Below are 19043 nucleotides of genomic sequence, written 5' to 3' on the forward strand. Positions count from 1 at the left end.
AAAAAACAACGCACTGATCTACACTGTAATGTCAAAATTAAGTTTGAATTTGATTTGAATTGCAAATTCGTTTTAATTGTGGCAACTTACACAGACGGTCCCCGCACACATCACTAGCAGACTGAGCAATGAAACGTTTCAAAAAGCAAAAGTGTGTGTTGTAAACAGTATCGAGGTATGGAACAGATGGAAGTGGAAACAGCAATAATTTGACGTATAGGAAACGGGCAGAAGAGAGTGAGCGAAGTTTATGCTTAATGAGAGAGAGAGTGTAGCACCCCAGAGTATGCTGCATTCAAATTATTAGTGTCGGTTCTGAAATTAATTGTTGAAACATCACTAAAAATGTGGCACATTTCCAAAATCTGTAAAGCTTGTAATCGGTTGTCATGGTCTAAAATTGTTGTTTTTGATAGATCAAAGCTGTGCCCATTATCAATGGCATGAACCATTAGCGCTGTCTTTTTAAACTCGTCTACATTGCTTGTCTCTCGCTCGCTGCTTGACGATTTGAATTCATTGTACCGTTTTATGAGCGATCGGTGGCCAGACAGGCGCTGTTTGAGTTGTTGTGTAGTTAAACCTATGTAGGAACTGTCACATTCTGTGCAGGGTATACGGTAGATTATATTGCGTTTTGAAAGAAGAGGCGTGGGATCTTTCAGCTTGGAAAACAAAATTGCATTGGTTTTTGTACATTTGAAACCTAACCTTACATTTTTGTGATTCCTCTGAACGATCCTGGCAAGGGCGGGTGTGAGAACATCTACGTGGTGGAGCGATCGATATACCTTTTGTTCGCTCTCGGGAGGGCGATCATTTACTGTGCTGGGATTTTGGTTGACAAATCGATTGATCAGTCGATTTACCAGGGTGCTGGGATAATTGTTATTGCGCAAGTATTCTCGTACCGTTAGCTTTTTCTGGTTTTCTGTTTTGTACGTTGATAGTCGAAATACCCTTGCAATGAACCCCATGGCTGTATTAAGCTTTTGCGTGAGCGGATGGAGAGAGAGAAAATTTAAAATTCGGCCAGATGCTACCGGCTTTTTGTACCAGTCGGTGAGAATCCTCTGCTCGTCCGTTCTTATCAGAACCATGTCCAAATAAGGCAAACGGTTGTTGCTCTCAATCTCACATGTAAACTGGATATGTGGATTATAGGCATTCAGCGCACTCTTCACATGATCAATTTCATTAGCTGGGAGAGCGGTGATCAAATCATCCACATATTTCTTTAAAAAGGGGATAGGTATATTGATCGTCTTCAACACGTCATCTAGTAATGTTTCCATAACTAGATCCGCTAAGGCAGGGGATAATGGATTACCCATTGCTGTTCCCGATTTCTGCCTGTAATATGCTCCGCGAAATACGAAATAACTGGAGGAGAGATTGAAATCGATGAGGTCTATGAAAGTTTTTTCATCTTTGATGGTTGTGTTTTTCTCTATCGAACTCCAGTTATTGCGTACCGCTTGGATGACCAGGTCTTTGGGGATGCAAGTAAACAGACTAACGACATCGAACGAAACCAACACATGATTCGGGGGCAGCGTTGTGTTGTTTATGAATGAGCAAAACTCGTAAGAGTTTAGGACATTGTATTTGTTCTGATTTATCGATAGTCTGAGAATACCAGCTAAATACTTTGCCCAACATATGATCTCTCAAAGTATTTAGCTGGTATTCTCAGACTATTGATAAATCAGAACAAATACAATGTCCTAAACTCTTACGATAGTCTGAGAATACCAGCTAAATACTTTGCCCAACATATGATCTCTCAAAGTATTTAGCTGGTATTCTCAGACTATCGATAAATCAGAACAAATACAATGTCCTAAACTCTTACGAGTTTTGCTCATTCATAAACAACACAACGCTGCCCCCGAATCATGTGTTGGTTTCGTTCGATGTCGTTAGTTTGTTTACTTGCATCCCCAAAGACCTGGTCATCCAAGCGGTACGCAATAACTGGAGTTCGATAGAGAAAAACACAACCATCAAAGATGAAAAAACTTTCATAGACCTCATCGATTTCAATCTCTCCTCCAGTTATTTCGTATTTCGCGGAGCATATTACAGGCAGAAATCGGGAACAGCAATGGGTAATCCATTATCCCCTGCCTTAGCGGATCTAGTTATGGAAACATTACTAGATGACGTGTTGAAGACGATCAATATACCTATCCCCTTTTTAAAGAAATATGTGGATGATTTGATCACCGCTCTCCCAGCTAATGAAATTGATCATGTGAAGAGTGCGCTGAATGCCTATAATCCACATATCCAGTTTACATGTGAGATTGAGAGCAACAACCGTTTGCCTTATTTGGACATGGTTCTGATAAGAACGGACGAGCAGAGGATTCTCACCGACTGGTACAAAAAGCCGGTAGCATCTGGCCGAATTTTAAATTTTCTCTCTCTCCATCCGCTCACGCAAAAGCTTAATACAGCCATGGGGTTCATTGCAAGGGTATTTCGACTATCAACGTACAAAACAGAAAACCAGAAAAAGCTAACGGTACGAGAATACTTGCGCAATAACAATTATCCCAGCACCCTGGTAAATCGACTGATCAATCGATTTGTCAACCAAACTCAGCACAGTAAATGATCGCCCTCCCGAGAGCGAACAAAAGGTATATCGATCGCTCCACCACGTAGATGTTCTCACACCCGCCCTTGCCAGGATCGTTCAGAGGAATCACAAAAATGTAAGGTTAGGTTTCAAATGTACAAAAACCAATGCAATTTTGTTTTCCAAGCTGAAAGATCCCACGCCTCTTCTTTCAAAACGCAATATAATCTACCGTATACCCTGCACAGAATGTGACAGTTCCTACATAGGTTTAACTACACAACAACTCAAACAGCGCCTGTCTGGCCACCGATCGCTCATAAAACGGTACAATGAATTCAAATCGTCAAGCAGCGAGCGAGAGACAAGCAATGTAGACGAGTTTAAAAAGACAGCGCTAATGGTTCATGCCATTGATAATGAGCACAGCTTTGATCTATCAAAAACAACAATTTTAGACCATGACAACCGATTACAAGCTTTACAGATTTTGGAAATGTGCCACATTTTTAGTGATGTTTCAACAATTAATTTCAGAACCGACACTAATAATTTGAATGCAGCATACTCTGGGGTGCTACACTCTCTCTCTCATTAAGCATAAACTTCGCTCACTCTCTTCTGCCCGTTTCCTATACGTCAAATTATTGCTGTTTCCACTTCCATCTGTTCCATACCTCGATACTGTTTACAACACACACTTTTGCTTTTTGAAACGTTTCATTGCTCAGTCTGCTAGTGATGTGTGCGGGGACCGTCTGTGTAAGTTGCCACAATTAAAACGAATTTGCAATTCAAATCAAATTCAAACTTAATTTTGACATTACAGTGTAGATCAGTGCGTTGTTTTTTCCGTCTAAATGTTCAAACCAACTTGACTAAGATAATATTGTTCGTGTTGTAAGTAATCTGTGTGTTTGCAAATTGAATGTTGTATGTAATTATTGTTCCAATTATTGTTCAAATTGTAGTTTTGCCCAGAAGATGAAGGCATAGACCTTCGAAACGTTGGTAATAGACGCAATAAAATATTATTGTAAGAAATCCGTGACCAAACGCCATCTCTCATTACTCAAAATATATTGGACCAATCGTTTTCAACGTTTGCTCAGTTCTTCTACATATCCCCAGGTATTGATCGAAGCTTTTACTTTTTTCTTCATATTTGAATTCTTCGTAGCATTCTGCAGCTAAAAATTCAATTTCCCTTAAAAAATCATGAAACTTATTTTTGTGAACAAAGTTATGATCTTTAATGATGTTATGATATGAAGGAGAACTGTGCAAAATCAAACAATTTGGTTCAGTAGATTTTGAGTTATGCTGTACATCGGATTTATTCGTGGTGTCTCCTAAATATTCACTGTAACACACCCAATTTTCAATATTTTACGGTGAACATTTAGGAAAATATTGCTTAAATGTTGCATTATTGACTGAATAGACTAACACTCTCGGTATCGCCATTGAGTTTTTTTGAGTACGATATTTTTTCAACAATAATCCTACCCCCTTAAGCAAGAACTGATTTCATCAGTAGGTGTCGACTAACGGGTAAAATTTGACGAAGATCGCCGACCACGCCACCAACTATTCTATTGGTTCCTTTTATGGGTCATCGTGAATTCGTCCTATATAACAGTGTTGCATTCTTCCAGAATTTTGCTTTGTAAGTAACGTTTTCCGCAAGCGCAAGATTTAGTAGTTATTTTAGGGCAGAGCTGTTCGTCCATCATCCATCAATGTTGATTTAACTTTAGATGAAGCGATCGCACGTGCAATTTTCAATTTACTTTTCAATTTAATTTTCGACAACTTCATGCAATTCGTCAGTATTATATTGTCATTCGCGTAATAGATCTCTATCAAATAAATTTTTGCCATTCCATTTATATTCTGGTAAACATACATGCAACAAAATTTTAAATTTTTGAAGTAATTTATAGATATTGCATCAGAAACCCTCAGTCTCCTTCAGATTCCGAAACCAACAATCATGTCCACCGTCTTGGTGGAAGAAATACTTATGCCAAATCATATATAATATAACATATAGCTAAAAAGTGTTCTTCAGTACACCCCCCCCCCCCTCTCCCTTTCCTCGGCTTAGGTACTTCTCACCCTCCCCCATCGAAAACAAAAACCACCCCATGACCATCTCCTTAGTGGAAGGAAGACTTATGTCAAAATTGAATTCATCGCTAATAATCACATTGAATGAATAGATAAGGATTACTACATTCTTCGCCCCCCCCCTATTTCGTGGTCCACTCCCATCAACTATTGGTTGAGTGGGAGAAATACATATATCAAATACTCATAAATATGGAGATATAAATAATTCTTTGCCTAAACACAACCCCCCCCCCCCCTCAAGCTCTGTGTAACCCCCCCCCCCCCCCAAAATCATACCATGAACATCTTCTTGGGGCAAAGAATACGTATGCCAAATTTCATCGAGATCGGACGTGTAGTTTAGAAGTAGTTAGCGGACATACATACAAACATACATTGATTTTTATATATATAGAAGATTCAGTATAACCGCACTAACCAACCTGTAACTCCGGAACCAAGAGTCAGAACTAATTGAAATTCAACTGCAGTCAATGGTATTACTGTATCTGTCATTTGAAATCAAGTTTGTAAAAATCGGTAGAGAATTCGCTGGGAAATACGTGTGACATTAGCTTAAGAACTTGGCGAGTTTCCCGGAGGCATCATGAACCGTCACAGGTGGCCAATGTGGTCAATGCTGCTTTGAGTGATCATTACTCACAAAAAACAGTGATCCAGACCCGCAAACTAAATTAATGTTGGATCCATTTTAATATGTTTTACATCATTTGAAAATCATGGTTGTACCAGTTTATATGAGAATTTGCTGTGTGACCGCACTCTTCAACTCGTAACTCCGGAACCGGAAGTCGGATCAACTAAAAATTCAATTGCAGCTTATGGGCGCGTTATATCTTTCAGATGAAACTAAGTTTGTGAAAATCGGTTCAGCAATATCTGAGAAAATTGGGTGAGTTTAAATGACACACATACATACACAAAGACATTTTCCGATCTCGACGAACTGAATCGAGCCCTCCGGGTCTCGGTTAAAAAGTCGATTTTTACAGTGATTGCATAGCCTTTCTATATATGAGAAAGGCTAGAACTTATTTAATATATATTAGTTTTACATTTCTTATAAAAGAAATGTATGGAATTCGCTTAAACTTTCAAGATTTTTTCCGAGGCCCGGAGGGCCGAGTCTTATATACCAATCGACTCAGCTAGACAATTTGGGACAATGTCTATGTGTGTGTGTATGTAACGGACAAACTCTCATTCGTGTTTATCAGCAGTGGTTGAACCGATCTTATCCAAACCAATTTTAAATGAAAGGCTTACAGGCCTATAAGTATCTGTTTGGTTTCACCCGACATGGTAATAGCAGTTGCAAGAAAGCTAAAAAGCTCATTTTTCCGAAGTGTCGGATAAGATTCCAGTTACTGTCTACTGTCGTTGTGCCGTCGTTTTGGCTGAACCTTTGCCTCGCATCTTCAACCAATCAGTTGACCAGGCTAAGTTCGCTAACGCTTGGAAGCAATCCTACATGTTCCCGGTGTTCAAAGCCAGAGATAAGCGAAATATCAGGATGTAGCGCGGAATAGCGAATCTTTCAGCTGGATCTATATTGTTTAAAATTGTTGTCAATCAATTCATCCTCAGCCGTACAGCATGTTATGTCACCAGACCAACATGGCTTCATGCCCGGGCGATCCGTTTTAACGAACCTGTTCGAATTGACATCAATTTGAATTCATTTCATGGAGAAGAAAACACAAGTGGACACTATTTACACAGATTTGAAAGCAGTTTTTGATCAAATCGACCATAAGAATCTTCTCAAGAAGTTGTACTTACGTCCTATCAAAATGGCCGTTGAGATTCATTTCGAAGATTTCACGGGATTTTACGGATCTGTCTTAAATCTCGATACTGGGTATTGGTCAGACCAATCCTCCGGTTTGGAATCCGCATCATCTACCTTGGTGTTTAACCGTTATGTGTCCGACGCGGTACCCGGGTACCTTTTTAGGTTTCAATAATTGAAATTCCCATGTTGTATCCATAGCTGGATATTGAAACTTTGAGACATCTTAGAACTTCACTGAGTCAAGCTTTTGGGTTATTAATATTGTTGAAATAGTAAGAGGGGGAGTAACGAGGAGCTCCTGATTTTTTTTACTACGTAATAGGCCGACGTAAGTACCTGGGTACCCCCAAAACTGAAATTCCAACAACTAAGGTAATTTCCAACCGATTTTGATACTTTTTGGTGTTTTGGATTCGGGAACTCATCCACTTTTAGACTTGGTCAAAATTAATCGGATTACCTGATTCGGTTCCCGGAAATCCGGATTTCTGGGAGCATATTCCAGTGCTGGGATACTATTTATGAATTTCAATGGAATACTAGCAATATGGGTATCAAAATTCTTGGAATTGTATCAGTAGGCTATATCTCGTGGTTTTGGAACCATTTGGTCATTTGACCATGGAATGGACATTCCGGAGCAGGTTTCCGTAGGGCCGTGAGTGGTCATTCCATTCCAAAACCATTTTTCAAGCTGCCATAGGATCCCGTAATAACAAATAACAGACTTCCGAGACAATTTGAAGAGTTTTGATACTCATATTGCTAGGACATTATTAAAATTTTACAAATCATACCCTAGTACTGGAACATTACTCCGGAAATCCGGATTATCAAGAACCAGATCCATTCATCCGGTTAAATTTTACAAATTCAAAAAGTGGTCGTGTTCCTGAATCTAAAACATCTAAAAGTGTCCAAATTGGTTAAAGGAAGCATAGTTATGAGCAATTCAATTTGTGTGTTAAAGGTGTTTTTTTTGTTGGACACATAACGGTTAAAATTGGAAAGAATACAGAAAAGATTCGTCCGCTCTTAGCTCTTAGGAACTTACCTTGTCGTAATCCGCAAAATCCACCATCGTATCGTGACCGTTGCCAGCTGCTCAATTTGGAGACCTTAGAATGTCGTCTTAGTGTCCATCAAGCTACTTTGTTGGTGAAAAAATTCAACGGAGAATGTGATGCGCCTGAATTGCTGTCCCGCTTATATTTCCGAGTAGCAAGAAGAACACGAGATACATCACTATCATTGCCGAGGTTCAATCGGACATCTTTTGGATTCCATGAATCACTGTCTCCATTCGAACCCTTTCTCGTGCTGATAGTGCCTTTGAGTTTGATGACTCCTCGATGTCCCCGACGGCGATCCAGTACCACACACAATATGAGTGCCCAAACCACGGGCCGGCACTTTCCAACGGATATCTTCCGTCACACTTGCGCACTTCACACAATTGCTGTTGTGGCTGTTAACTGACCTGGAACGGTACATCGAGGACGTCTTGCATATATTGCATAGAGGTGCCTATTAAGAAAAAAAGACGACACGGCAACTCGAAGCATCCCGTTTGGTATAATAGACAAATTAAGAGTTTGAAAAATAGGAAGCAAAAAGCCCATAAGCTATATAAGAAAAACCAAAATAATGAGGACTTGGAAAAATATTTCGACATTTGCGATAAACTAAATATGGCCATAGATTCTGCACTTGCGGATTATAATTCAAAAACGGAACAGCAGATCAAATCTTGTCCAAAGAATTTTTTCAACTACGTCAAAACTAAATTAAAATCAGACAATTTCCCATCAACAATGCACTTGGATGACAACGTACGTGATAACTCGGAAGAAATCTGCAACCTATTTGCAACATTCTTCCAAGAAATATATACGACTTTTTCTGAACAAGACCGTGATCGCGATTACTTCGCTTTTCTTCCCGATTTTCCTTTGGATATTAGTGTCAATCATGTCATAGTGGAAGACATTTTCAATTCTCTAAAACATTTAGATGTATCAAAAGGTTCTGGCCCTGATGGAATCCCACCATTATTTATGAAAAACCTAGCAACCGAGTTAACTGCCCCATTGTTCTGGCTGTTTAATATGTCTTTGCAATCTGGACAGTTCCCTAAAATATGGAAAAAATCTTTTTTAGTGCCTATATATAAATCTGGCAAAAAATCTGACGTACGTAATTATCGTGGTATAGCCATAATCTCCTGTATTCCGAAACTTTTCGAATCAATCATTAACGAAAAAATATTTCTTCAAATAAAAAACAGAATTTCCAACCTCCAGCATGGCTTCTTCAAAGGTCGTTCGACCTCAACAAACTTACTAGAATTTATTAATTATACACTGATTGCAATGGATAATGGAAACTACGTGGAGGCACTTTATACAGACTTTAGTAAAGCATTTGATCGCATTGACATCCCAATGTTACTTTATAAATTGACAAAGATCGGCATTGAGCCTGGGCTACTTACATGGTTAGAATCATATCTCTCCGAACGTCAGCAAATAATTAAATTTAAAGGAAAGCAATCTAATCCAATTAAAGTCACCTCAGGAGTTCCACAAGGCTCTCATTTAGGCCCTCTATTGTTTATTTTATACGTGAACGATATCTCCTTCATTCTCAAAAAACTGAAAATACTAATTTATGCGGACGATATGAAACTTTATTTGGAGATAAGAAATGCCGAGGATATTAATACATTTCAAAACGAAATACAAATTTTCCACAAAAGTCAAAAAAGCCTCTTAGTGTAAAGTGTAATTCAATAACCTTTAGTAGAAAACGACAAACACCGAATGTTGAGATTACCTTAAGAAATCAGACTGTAGTAAAATGTGAACGAATTAGGGATTTAGGTGTTATATTAGATTCAAAGTTAAATTTTATTGATCATTATAACACAATTATACACAAAGCTAACAACATGCTCAGTTTTATAAAACGCTTTAGCTATCATTTTGAAGATCCTTATACAATAAAAATATTATATATTGCATATGTTAGGTCGATATTGGAATATTGCAGTATTATTTGGTGTCCTTTTTCAAGCAGACATGAAGAACGAATAGAATCGGTACAAAAACAGTTTTTATTATTTGCCCTTCGTAAATTAGGATGGACAGCATCTTATGAAGCACGCTGCTTGCTTATCAATATTCAAACATTAAAGGAGCGTCGCGAATTTGCATTGCATTTGCATTGCGAATCTCATTCATTAATAATATCGTATCGATTCAGCTGAAATTTTATCCAAATTGAACTTTTATGCACCTTCACGACAGCTACGAAATCGAAGTATATTTTCAATAACTCCTTTTCGCACAAACTATGCAAAATATAGCCCCATAAATCGAATGATGTCTATTTATAATCACTATTGCGACTCAATTGATTTTACAATGTCTAAACTGAAACTAAAGCAATATTTTATACACAAAAGAAATTCTAACGCGTAAGAGGATGATTCAGTAAAAGCCGAAATTGCTTCATTTATACTAAATTCACGAAATATACACATTAGTAATTAAGGAAATCTGTAGTCTACATCGATTGACGAAATAAATAAATAAATAAATATACCGTGGTCTGTCACTAACTAAACTATCACCGCGATGGCCGCCTTCCACCCGACCAAAACAAAACCGACAAATCGCCTCGGTGCATATCTGTCATCGCCCTTGCAGTATATCCAGCAACCAATTGAACAGCAAAAGGAGAACGGTGACCTAACTAATCCCTATGTTATTTATCTACAAACATAAAACAAAAAATATCTAACCTAGCTGCACGAACAAAACCGTTCACATACGCGAAAATGAACAAAATTTACATGAAAAAGTGAACGGTATCGAACAGCGGTAAGCATAATTTTACATGTCAACAAATACACTCTACGGAGTGTATACCCACAAATAGTTATATTTCCATCCAGTGCTAGATTGTTACCCTGACGGGTTACAACCTCTAGTGAATTAAGTTCACGTTTTTGGGGCTTCCGACCACTATGCAGCAGTGTCTTTTGATGAATCCTTCTCGATAACAAACATTTACCCAATTTGTTGAGCTGAGTCGTTTGGTTCACAAGACTAGCTCTAGGCCTTTTAAAATAAACGATAAAAAATCAAAACCACCCCCTTGAGAATTTTCTGTGCATGGCCTGTCTAAGCCCATTTGAGCAAATGCGGTGACACGAAGATAGCAGACGCTACTCCAACCATTAGCTTCAAAAAAGAGAGTGTCCCGGCCGGTCGGAAGCAACCGCCCGCCTTCCCGCCATCATCAACAGCAGCGGACCGTAAGAAACGACCAATGAAGTGTTGAGAAAGAATACACGGTAAAATTAATTTATTTGTTATCTTTATTTTGTTGTTGTTGTTTTGTAAATTCTGTAGAGGCACCTAGACCGCCCTGAAAAGAAGGGTTCGCCGGGCAATCAGAACCCGAGTAGTGGGCAAACCGCTACTTGCAAGGTCAAACCATTGAATCGTCAGAATATTCCCCACAAACTGATAAAAATCAACATTAGGCATGGCTTACTACGATCAAACTAAAAAAATAACTTTTTATACTGACGGGGTAAAAAGTTGGTGTCTTCGACAAAGTTTTAGAAATGCTCGTAATGAAGAATTTTGTTGAACAACTTGAACTTGTAGGACTTAAACACACTAAATTTTTATAGCCGAATATCAGCAAAATTTTCCTGAATTTTGCCTTGCTGAAATATCAGCAATACTCTCAGCAAAAAATAACTCTCAATAATTCATAACTGTCAAAACTTGCTGAACTGTCAGTTTGATTTGCTGGAACTCAGCAAAATTGTCATTCTTTCACTGATTCTTTCAGCAATCAAATTCTATACATTTGTTGCTTTTCGTCAAAATAATGGGCTTTACTAAAAATCAACGAAACAAAAATTGCAACGCTGAACTCTCAGCAAATCCAGTTTTGCTGAAAAGTTTCAGCAACATATTTTGCTGAAACAAAATACAAAAAAATGGTGTGAAGTTATCGATTTAGAAAGCGTTTTCTATAGCAACACCCTTAAATTTAGTTTTTTTTAATATAACTTTTTTCACTGTGATTTTTCGTGCAAACCATGTTCCAAACAAATGTGGAGGACCTTAGAAATTATAAATCGATAATATTAAGTCCTACAAGTTCAAGTTGTTCAATAAAATTCTTCATTACGAGCATTTCAACAACTTTGTCGAAGAGACCAAGTTTCTACCTCGTCAGTACAAAAAGTTAATTTTTCTAGTTCAATCATAGTAAGCCATGCCTCAATTCAATTTTTATTAGATTGTGAAGAATATTTATACGAACAATTCCTCTAAAGACACCCTGTGAACATATTCGATGGCTTGGCCTCTAGTGAACGTTTATGGAATCTCCGACCACTGTGCGCTGCCTGCTGGCTCGTGGCGGATTTGGATTGGTTTGTAGTAGTTGTTAAGCCAACCGACTAAACTTAAACCTCTTGTATCTCGCAAACCTCATCTATCCGGGGCAACCGTTAAGTACTATTTTGTGTTCATACTTATTTTGTTTTGCGTTAATCGTCATATTTTTATCCATAGCTACTTTTCCTTACTTGCTGTCCAACCTTCGCGATACATTTGACCTGCTCAGGTCTGCTGCAAATATCGTAACCTGTTGAGACATGAACCGATCCGGAGGAGTCGACCAAAAGGATTTATATCTGTTTACAGCCACCTTCGCCGGGCTTCTTAACCTTCTTGGTGCTATTATGGTAGTCGTTCCTATTTATCTGCTAGTTGGTGCTGAGACCTTCTCGGCGGCGGTATTTCACCCTATACCGATTCTCGCGTTCCATTTCGCTGCCATTCCAACGGAATAATCATCGGCGGTACAATTTCTCTAGACAACGATATCCCGATTTTATCCAACATCGTGTTCCTCCTTAGCTACCGTTGCTAGCCCGCTGACCGACATCTGCTGTCTACTCACTACTGTTGCTAATATCGAAGCTTGTCGAGACGTGAACCGATCCTTAAGAGAAGCCGTCCAACTTGACATACATCCCTTTCCAGCCACCCTCGCAGTTTCGTCCTTGGTTTCTTCATTGACTTGTTTCTAGAGTGACCGAACTCAAATGACATTTTATTTGTCTAAACGGTTTGCAGTATATTTTTTTCAAATTTTTAAAAGTAAAGCAAAACGCTCACGGGGGGGGGGGGTGTTGAGCACCCCTCCCCCCCCCCCTCCCCCTTGCGCACGGGCCTGGGCTTAGATGTTAGTATTTTACCGATTACAACCAAATTTTGTTATTACACTGGTTCTTGGGAACAAAGCCAAGATATTGATATCAATTTATACACATACCTTCTATTGCAAACTAAGTAATTTAAGAAATAGTACTGCACCTTCCGTAATACCGCCAGTAATTCTTTTTTGAATAAATAAATATATATATCTATTTCAACAATTTTTTTAAATTTTTTTTTAATGATCATTTCTGCCAAAAAATTTAAATTGCTTTGTATTGACGGTAACTACATCATTCCTGAGCGGTGAAAAATTCTATTTTTTTTTTCTTGAAAAACAGAATGCAGCATTTTTGTCCGGGTAAAAATCTATTTACATTTAAATTTGGATAGTATACCTCTAGTACGCTTTGCCTTTCCGGCATACTTCTATTTCGCCTACAAACGAAACGGCTAAAATGTAATCTATTTCATCCAATCAAAAAAAAATTAGACAATGACCTTCTACAAGATCTGCACAGAGCAGCAAAAGACGATTTTTCCGCATAGATGGTCTCCTTCGCTAATCCGTGTAGCGCACAGTCAGCGCGGGCATAGAACCGTGCAGCATCAGAATCGCTCAATCAGCGTGATTGAATTAACACACGCTGTCTGAAAAAGAATCGACTTTCTGTTGTGCGGAAAATCGCACTCTCCTGGACCGTATACCCTTATCAAGCGTTTTCCCCTGTCGACACACGTTAATCTGGTGCCCTTTTGGAGTGTGAGGAGAATCATTCTGATTGTATAGCGTATTGTACAGTTACTACTCGATATCGAACACGGAATTGAGAAGAAGTAAACAGCGTGAAGGCTGTTTCCAGGACTTTGATATGAACTGGAATGAACCCATTTTTTCAACCAATTTCGTACCTGCTCAGAATAACAATGTATATGGCCTTTTTCTAGGCTGTTGAAATTTCACAATTAGATTGTTGTATTGTGTCTCAGCAGTTTTTACGTTAATAAATTGGGAAAATCATTTATAAAAATGAACAGTTCTTAACCCTCCGGAAGTGCCGCAAATGTCTCATTGAACGAGCAGCCACTGGTACCTAAATCCATTTTTACTAAATTTTCAGAGCGACGTGCTCAAGCACTACTTAGACTTACGGAAGGTTAAGTGAAGTCCCTGATTATCTAAAAATTTCTGAAATACTTTGATGTCAGTTATTGAATTTGTTGCTTTCTGCACTGCAATACATGCTCCGGCACTCGGACAAAAGAACATAAATTGGGCTGGGAAAATTATTTTTGCCTTTCTCAATAGAAAAGTATTGCAATTGCTCTGAAAATTGATTTTTTGGCGGAGGACCGGAGGGCCGAGTGACATATACCGTTCGATTCAGTTCGTCGAGTTCGGCAAATGTCTGTGTGTATGTATGTATGTGTGTATGTGCGTCTGTGTGTGTATGTGACCAAAAATGTCACTCATTTTTCTCAGAGATGGCTGAACCGATTTTGACAAACTTAGTCTCAAACAAAAGATACAACGTTCCCATAGGCTGCTATTGAATTTATAATGGATCCGACTTCCGGTTCCGGAATTACAGAGTGATGAGTACGATCACGCAGAAAATGTCGATTTCAATAAATTCTGAAATGAACGTATAATGGCGGTATTTTTTCCAAAATGTGACCACAACTGCTTCGATTTGTAGTATTAGGTCACTAACAATTATTCAAAGTCTCTTTAGCCACGTTGGTCACCATCATTGGTTCCGGAAGCCCGGCGAAAGTATCTAAATTCAGAATAACAGTCACATCGGTTTCTCGGAGATGGATAGACCGATTCACCCAAACTTAATCTCAAATGAAAGGTGTTGCGCCTCCGTAAATAGCTATTAAATTTTATCTCACTCCGACTTTCGGTTCCGGAGTTAAGGGTTGTGGCGTGCGATCACATAGCAAATTGCGATTCAAACCGATACTCCGATGAAAGCTAAAAAGGTAAAAATTTCGCTAAAATGTCTCTCAAACAACTTATATTCGCAGTTCTAGGTCCCCAACGGCCAACCAAACTTCCGTTGACCACCATAGACGGTTCCGGATGTGCCCGGGAAAAGCGGGTCAAAACTAACGAACTCACACCAGTTTCCCGGAAATGGTTTCAGCCGATTATCACAAACTTAGTCCCAAATGATAGCTTTAATATCCCCACAGATGTCTAAAAAATTTCGTACGGATCGCGCGTACGAAAATATATACTAAACCGTCCGGTCACATTTGAAATTCTCATATAAGCCGGAATTCAAAATTTTTCTTCAAAGGGCGGACCCCATCAAATTTCAGAAATCGAATTCGTATTTTTGATGCCAAACATCTTTAAAATGCATGAAACGTCGAGATTTTATGTTATCTCGAGAAAATATTTACCCCCGCATGACAAAATGAGTTAGCAAGCAGATAACATTGATCTAATGCTGATTAGGCTAATGGAGTATGATATTTTTTTGTTTCAAGTGTTTCACCGTCGACACGTAGCTCATCAAGTTCGTGGCTGGCATGCCATTGTGTATAAGTGCAAAGTGTACCAAGAATGTAATGGACATTTCCACAATTATGTTGAACATAAAAAGCCTCCGTGCCATAGTTTAGAGAAATGAGAAAGGCACAATTGCACCGCTAGGTGGATTAAAACAGGTTTTTTACTTCGGATCTTGCCCTCCAAAATTGCCCAGTAAGAATAATTCAATGGATTCGATTGGATCTGGTGAATTCGAGAGCCATTGTTTGGTTAAAATGAAGTTCGGAACATTGATTTTCAGCCATTCTTGGTTCACTCATGCTTTGTGAGACGATGCCGAGTCTTGCTGAAACGTTCATGGTTTACGATCGAAATGTAGGTCTACCCATGGCTTTAAAGCAGCCTTCAGAATACTTTACCGATATTTTGTTGCATTTGCTTTGACGCAAGACTCGATTAAAAAGATTGGAGAGCGCGGTTACAGCGGGTTAAACCATTATTTATGGTAGGTGCTGGCGGCCAACCGATGGCTCAAATTCTCATATGAATGGTGGGTCAAATAAACACTATTGAATTGAGCGTATACGAATTGCTCAATTAAAAAAATTCGCCAAAAAACACGATGTTCAAAATTTGACCGCTATCGGCCAAGCGAAGTAATTCTATCTTTTGAAGTCTATCACAGATCAATTTTTTGCGTTCACTTTTCGTAAAATACTTTTTACGCTTGTAAACATTACTCGGAACTATCATTCAGCCAATCTACAGACAGCGGATGCCAGTGCTACAGTAGCGCGAACGGTGTGAAGTTGGTTACACTTCGAGTGCCGAACCCTATAGTACAGCCCTTGGTTATATTGTTACTACTGTGTCTGAAAAAAACTTTTCTGCCATGTCAACTAAAATACACATTTATTACATGGGAGTGAAATTATTACCTTTTCATAAGTTATTCGCGTTTATCCATCCAAAACAATAGGTTTTGAAATGAATATTAGATTTTCTCTAACTCTTCTCTAACATTGCGTCACCTACAAGAAACTGATTCAACTATATGCTTTAATTAATTAATCATTGTATACTTGTAGCTTTTGAATGATTTACACTATCACTTTGAAGTTACAGGAAAATTCATGGAAATTTTATTGTTCTTGGCTTAATTTGTGATATGGTCGAAATTTCACGATTTAATTCTTTTCATTGTAACAAAACCTAGAATATCTTGAAAACCGACTAGAGCTTACGCTTGAGTTTGAGCTTGTGCGAGTGCCCCTGGCTGCTACTCCGTTATCGATCTAGACTAGCTGAAGTTGCACAGGGAATCAGTAGATAATTATGCTTGGGAGTAGCGACACATCAATGTGCAACTCCTGGTAATCCTATAACCGGCCAGGCCCGAACGTAGGTCGCGGAAGGAAAGGGAACGAATGTTAGTCCGATACTTGCTTTTGCTAGAGGCCGTATATACTACTGCGCACTCCACAAGTATCACGGGAGAAGGATATTCATTAGTAAGTATTGAATTCTACTTCTTCATTACCGACGCCAGAGAGGCGACTCAAATATCTGGACTAGAAATCGATCCATCAACTCTTGGACCGGGGACCAACTCCTTAAGAACCAGAGATGGTTTTTATGTGGCGGATGAAAGAGATCTTCTTAATTGTCTCTTCGACGCACACTGTCCAGGTTGTATCTATCCTGAGCAGAACAATGCTTACAGATCTCATTCTGGTTATTCGGAATCGTGGGCGTACATTGGTTACCACTGAATGGGTCAAGTGGGCAATTGACAGCTTGCTCGATACAAATCACCCGGAAAAGATGGAATACTTCCCGTGCTGATCAAGTCAAATAGGTTAGATTTATATTGGATTCCAAACTGAATTGGTCTACTCACATTGAGTTCAGAGTTAAGAAAGCATGCGTAGCGTTCGGGCAGTGCAGACGAACTTTTGGAAAGACCTGGAGTCTCAAACAAAAATTCTTCTATTGGATTTATACGACAATTGTACGTCGAATACTGTCATACGGATGCCTTGTGTGGTGGCAGAGGGAAGAGGTGATGGCGGTTCAGTCAATGCTAAACCATCTGCAAAGAATGGCGCTCAAAGCGTTGACTGGTGCTTTCGCCACAACTCCGACTGCTGCTCTTGAGGCACTTCTAATTATCAAACCATACAGACTTACATAGCGGGAATGCTCGCAAGAAACCCAAGCTTTCTTGCAAGCTTTCATCTAGTAGGTAGCAATTCTAGGAAGCTTTACTCGCGAATGCTCGTCTGCTCTGTTTTCTCGCAAACGAGATATGCGTTGCAGAGCACAGGCGAGTGTGAATGCTCGAAGGGCATGGACTACTAAGAGTGTTCTCGCTATTTCGCGTGAACGAGAAAGGTTTTTTACGCGCCAACGAACGAGAATAGCATCACTGGTGGTAAAGAGCTTTAGACTTACTCGCAGGCGAGTTGAACTATTTGTGAGTTTAACTTACCTGCTGTTTGTTTTTGTTTTTATTTTCCCACACTTCCAATTCTACTTCCGCACACCTCCTTCTCCTTTCCTTCCGTTCAGGAAATGATAAAAAACACACAAAAAGGCACGAATCTCCGACTACATACGTGAAGCTTGCCATTTGAGCAATTATATTCCTGATTCCTGATATACTTTGAAATACCAATAACGACGCCCACGTCCTTACAGTCAACGGTGAAAGGGAAGGAATGCTAGTATTGCAAACGTTGCACTATGGCCCTAAAGCTGTATTTAGGAAGACAAAACTGTTTGCACCCAAACCGTTGGTTTTAGTTATATAATATCTTCGGCAAACTTTCTTAGAACTTTATTGCCGATTTTTTCATATTAGATGAATTAGAGTGGTCCTTTTGCTTAGGGTGTTCAAAGTATCAACATTTTGGTATGTAAAATTCAGCTACATGATGTACTACAAAATTATGAATCAATCAAATTGAAGCAACTTTTCTGAAGAAACTATATGGCTATCTCTAATGGGTAATGATTTTTGCAATATTTGAGGTAGGGTGGTTCTAGAAAAATTGGTTTTTCTTAAATATCTTTTTATGTGTCAATTTCTCGCAAATACTCTTTTTTGATGATTTTGAAACTTTTGTAAATGCACATTTTTTCCGAAGGAATAATGTTTCTATCTCTTTTGTTTGCATAAATACAGGCGATTTTCGAAACAAAAATGGTTTTTTAAAGCTTTATATGTTCCAAGATTGCAAATGGATTTTCAATCTTTTAATTTCATTTGAAAGATCAGAACTTTTTGAGTTTTAAGTGAAAAAAACTGCGAGAGCGTTATTCCTGTAAAAAATAAATTAAGTTTTGAAAACGGTATAATTTTCAGCAAAAATCGTTTATAACTTTTCAAATAGACGAGATCATAACTTTGTTACTTCAGCAAAAATATGTGCCGTACAAAGTTCTAAAAATGCTCCATACAAAGTATTTACGGTAAATCAATGTATGAAATGAAAAATGAAAAATAGCGATTTTAATGATTCACGCTTTCATCGCTCAATCTCTTATGGTAAAATCAAATGAGAAATAGTCAATATGTGTGCTAATGCCAAAAATCACGGCAATTCTATTGAATATGTAAACCTTTTTGAAAGAACAGTCTACCGTTCATCAAAATGTATGCGTTGATTTACAGCAGTGTTAGTGACAAACTATCGTCAATGCTAAATCGTCCAACAGAAGTAACTATGCTCACTTAAATAAATCCTGTTTGGTTTGGACTTGTGT

General features: G+C 38.6%; 1 protein-coding gene across 1 annotated transcript; it reads right to left on the reverse strand.

Annotated features, from left to right (window-relative positions):
* Nucleotides 1–254: 254 nt before the first annotated feature.
* On the reverse strand, nucleotides 255–1334 carry LOC131680499 (uncharacterized). Its single transcript, XM_058961210.1, has one exon. The coding sequence runs from the start codon at nucleotides 1332–1334 to the stop codon at nucleotides 255–257; it is 1080 nt and encodes a 359-aa protein (XP_058817193.1).
* Nucleotides 1335–19043: the final 17709 nt, after the last annotated feature.

Source organism: Topomyia yanbarensis, chromosome 2 (genome assembly GCF_030247195.1).
Source record: "Topomyia yanbarensis strain Yona2022 chromosome 2, ASM3024719v1, whole genome shotgun sequence".
NCBI lineage: Eukaryota > Metazoa > Arthropoda > Insecta > Diptera > Culicidae > Topomyia > Topomyia yanbarensis.

What these genes read in the sequence shown, in the direction of transcription:
- LOC131680499 (XM_058961210.1), bottom strand. Translation starts at nt 1,334, where the DNA reads ATGGGTAATCCATTATCCCCTGCCTTAGCGGATCTAGTTATGGAAACA.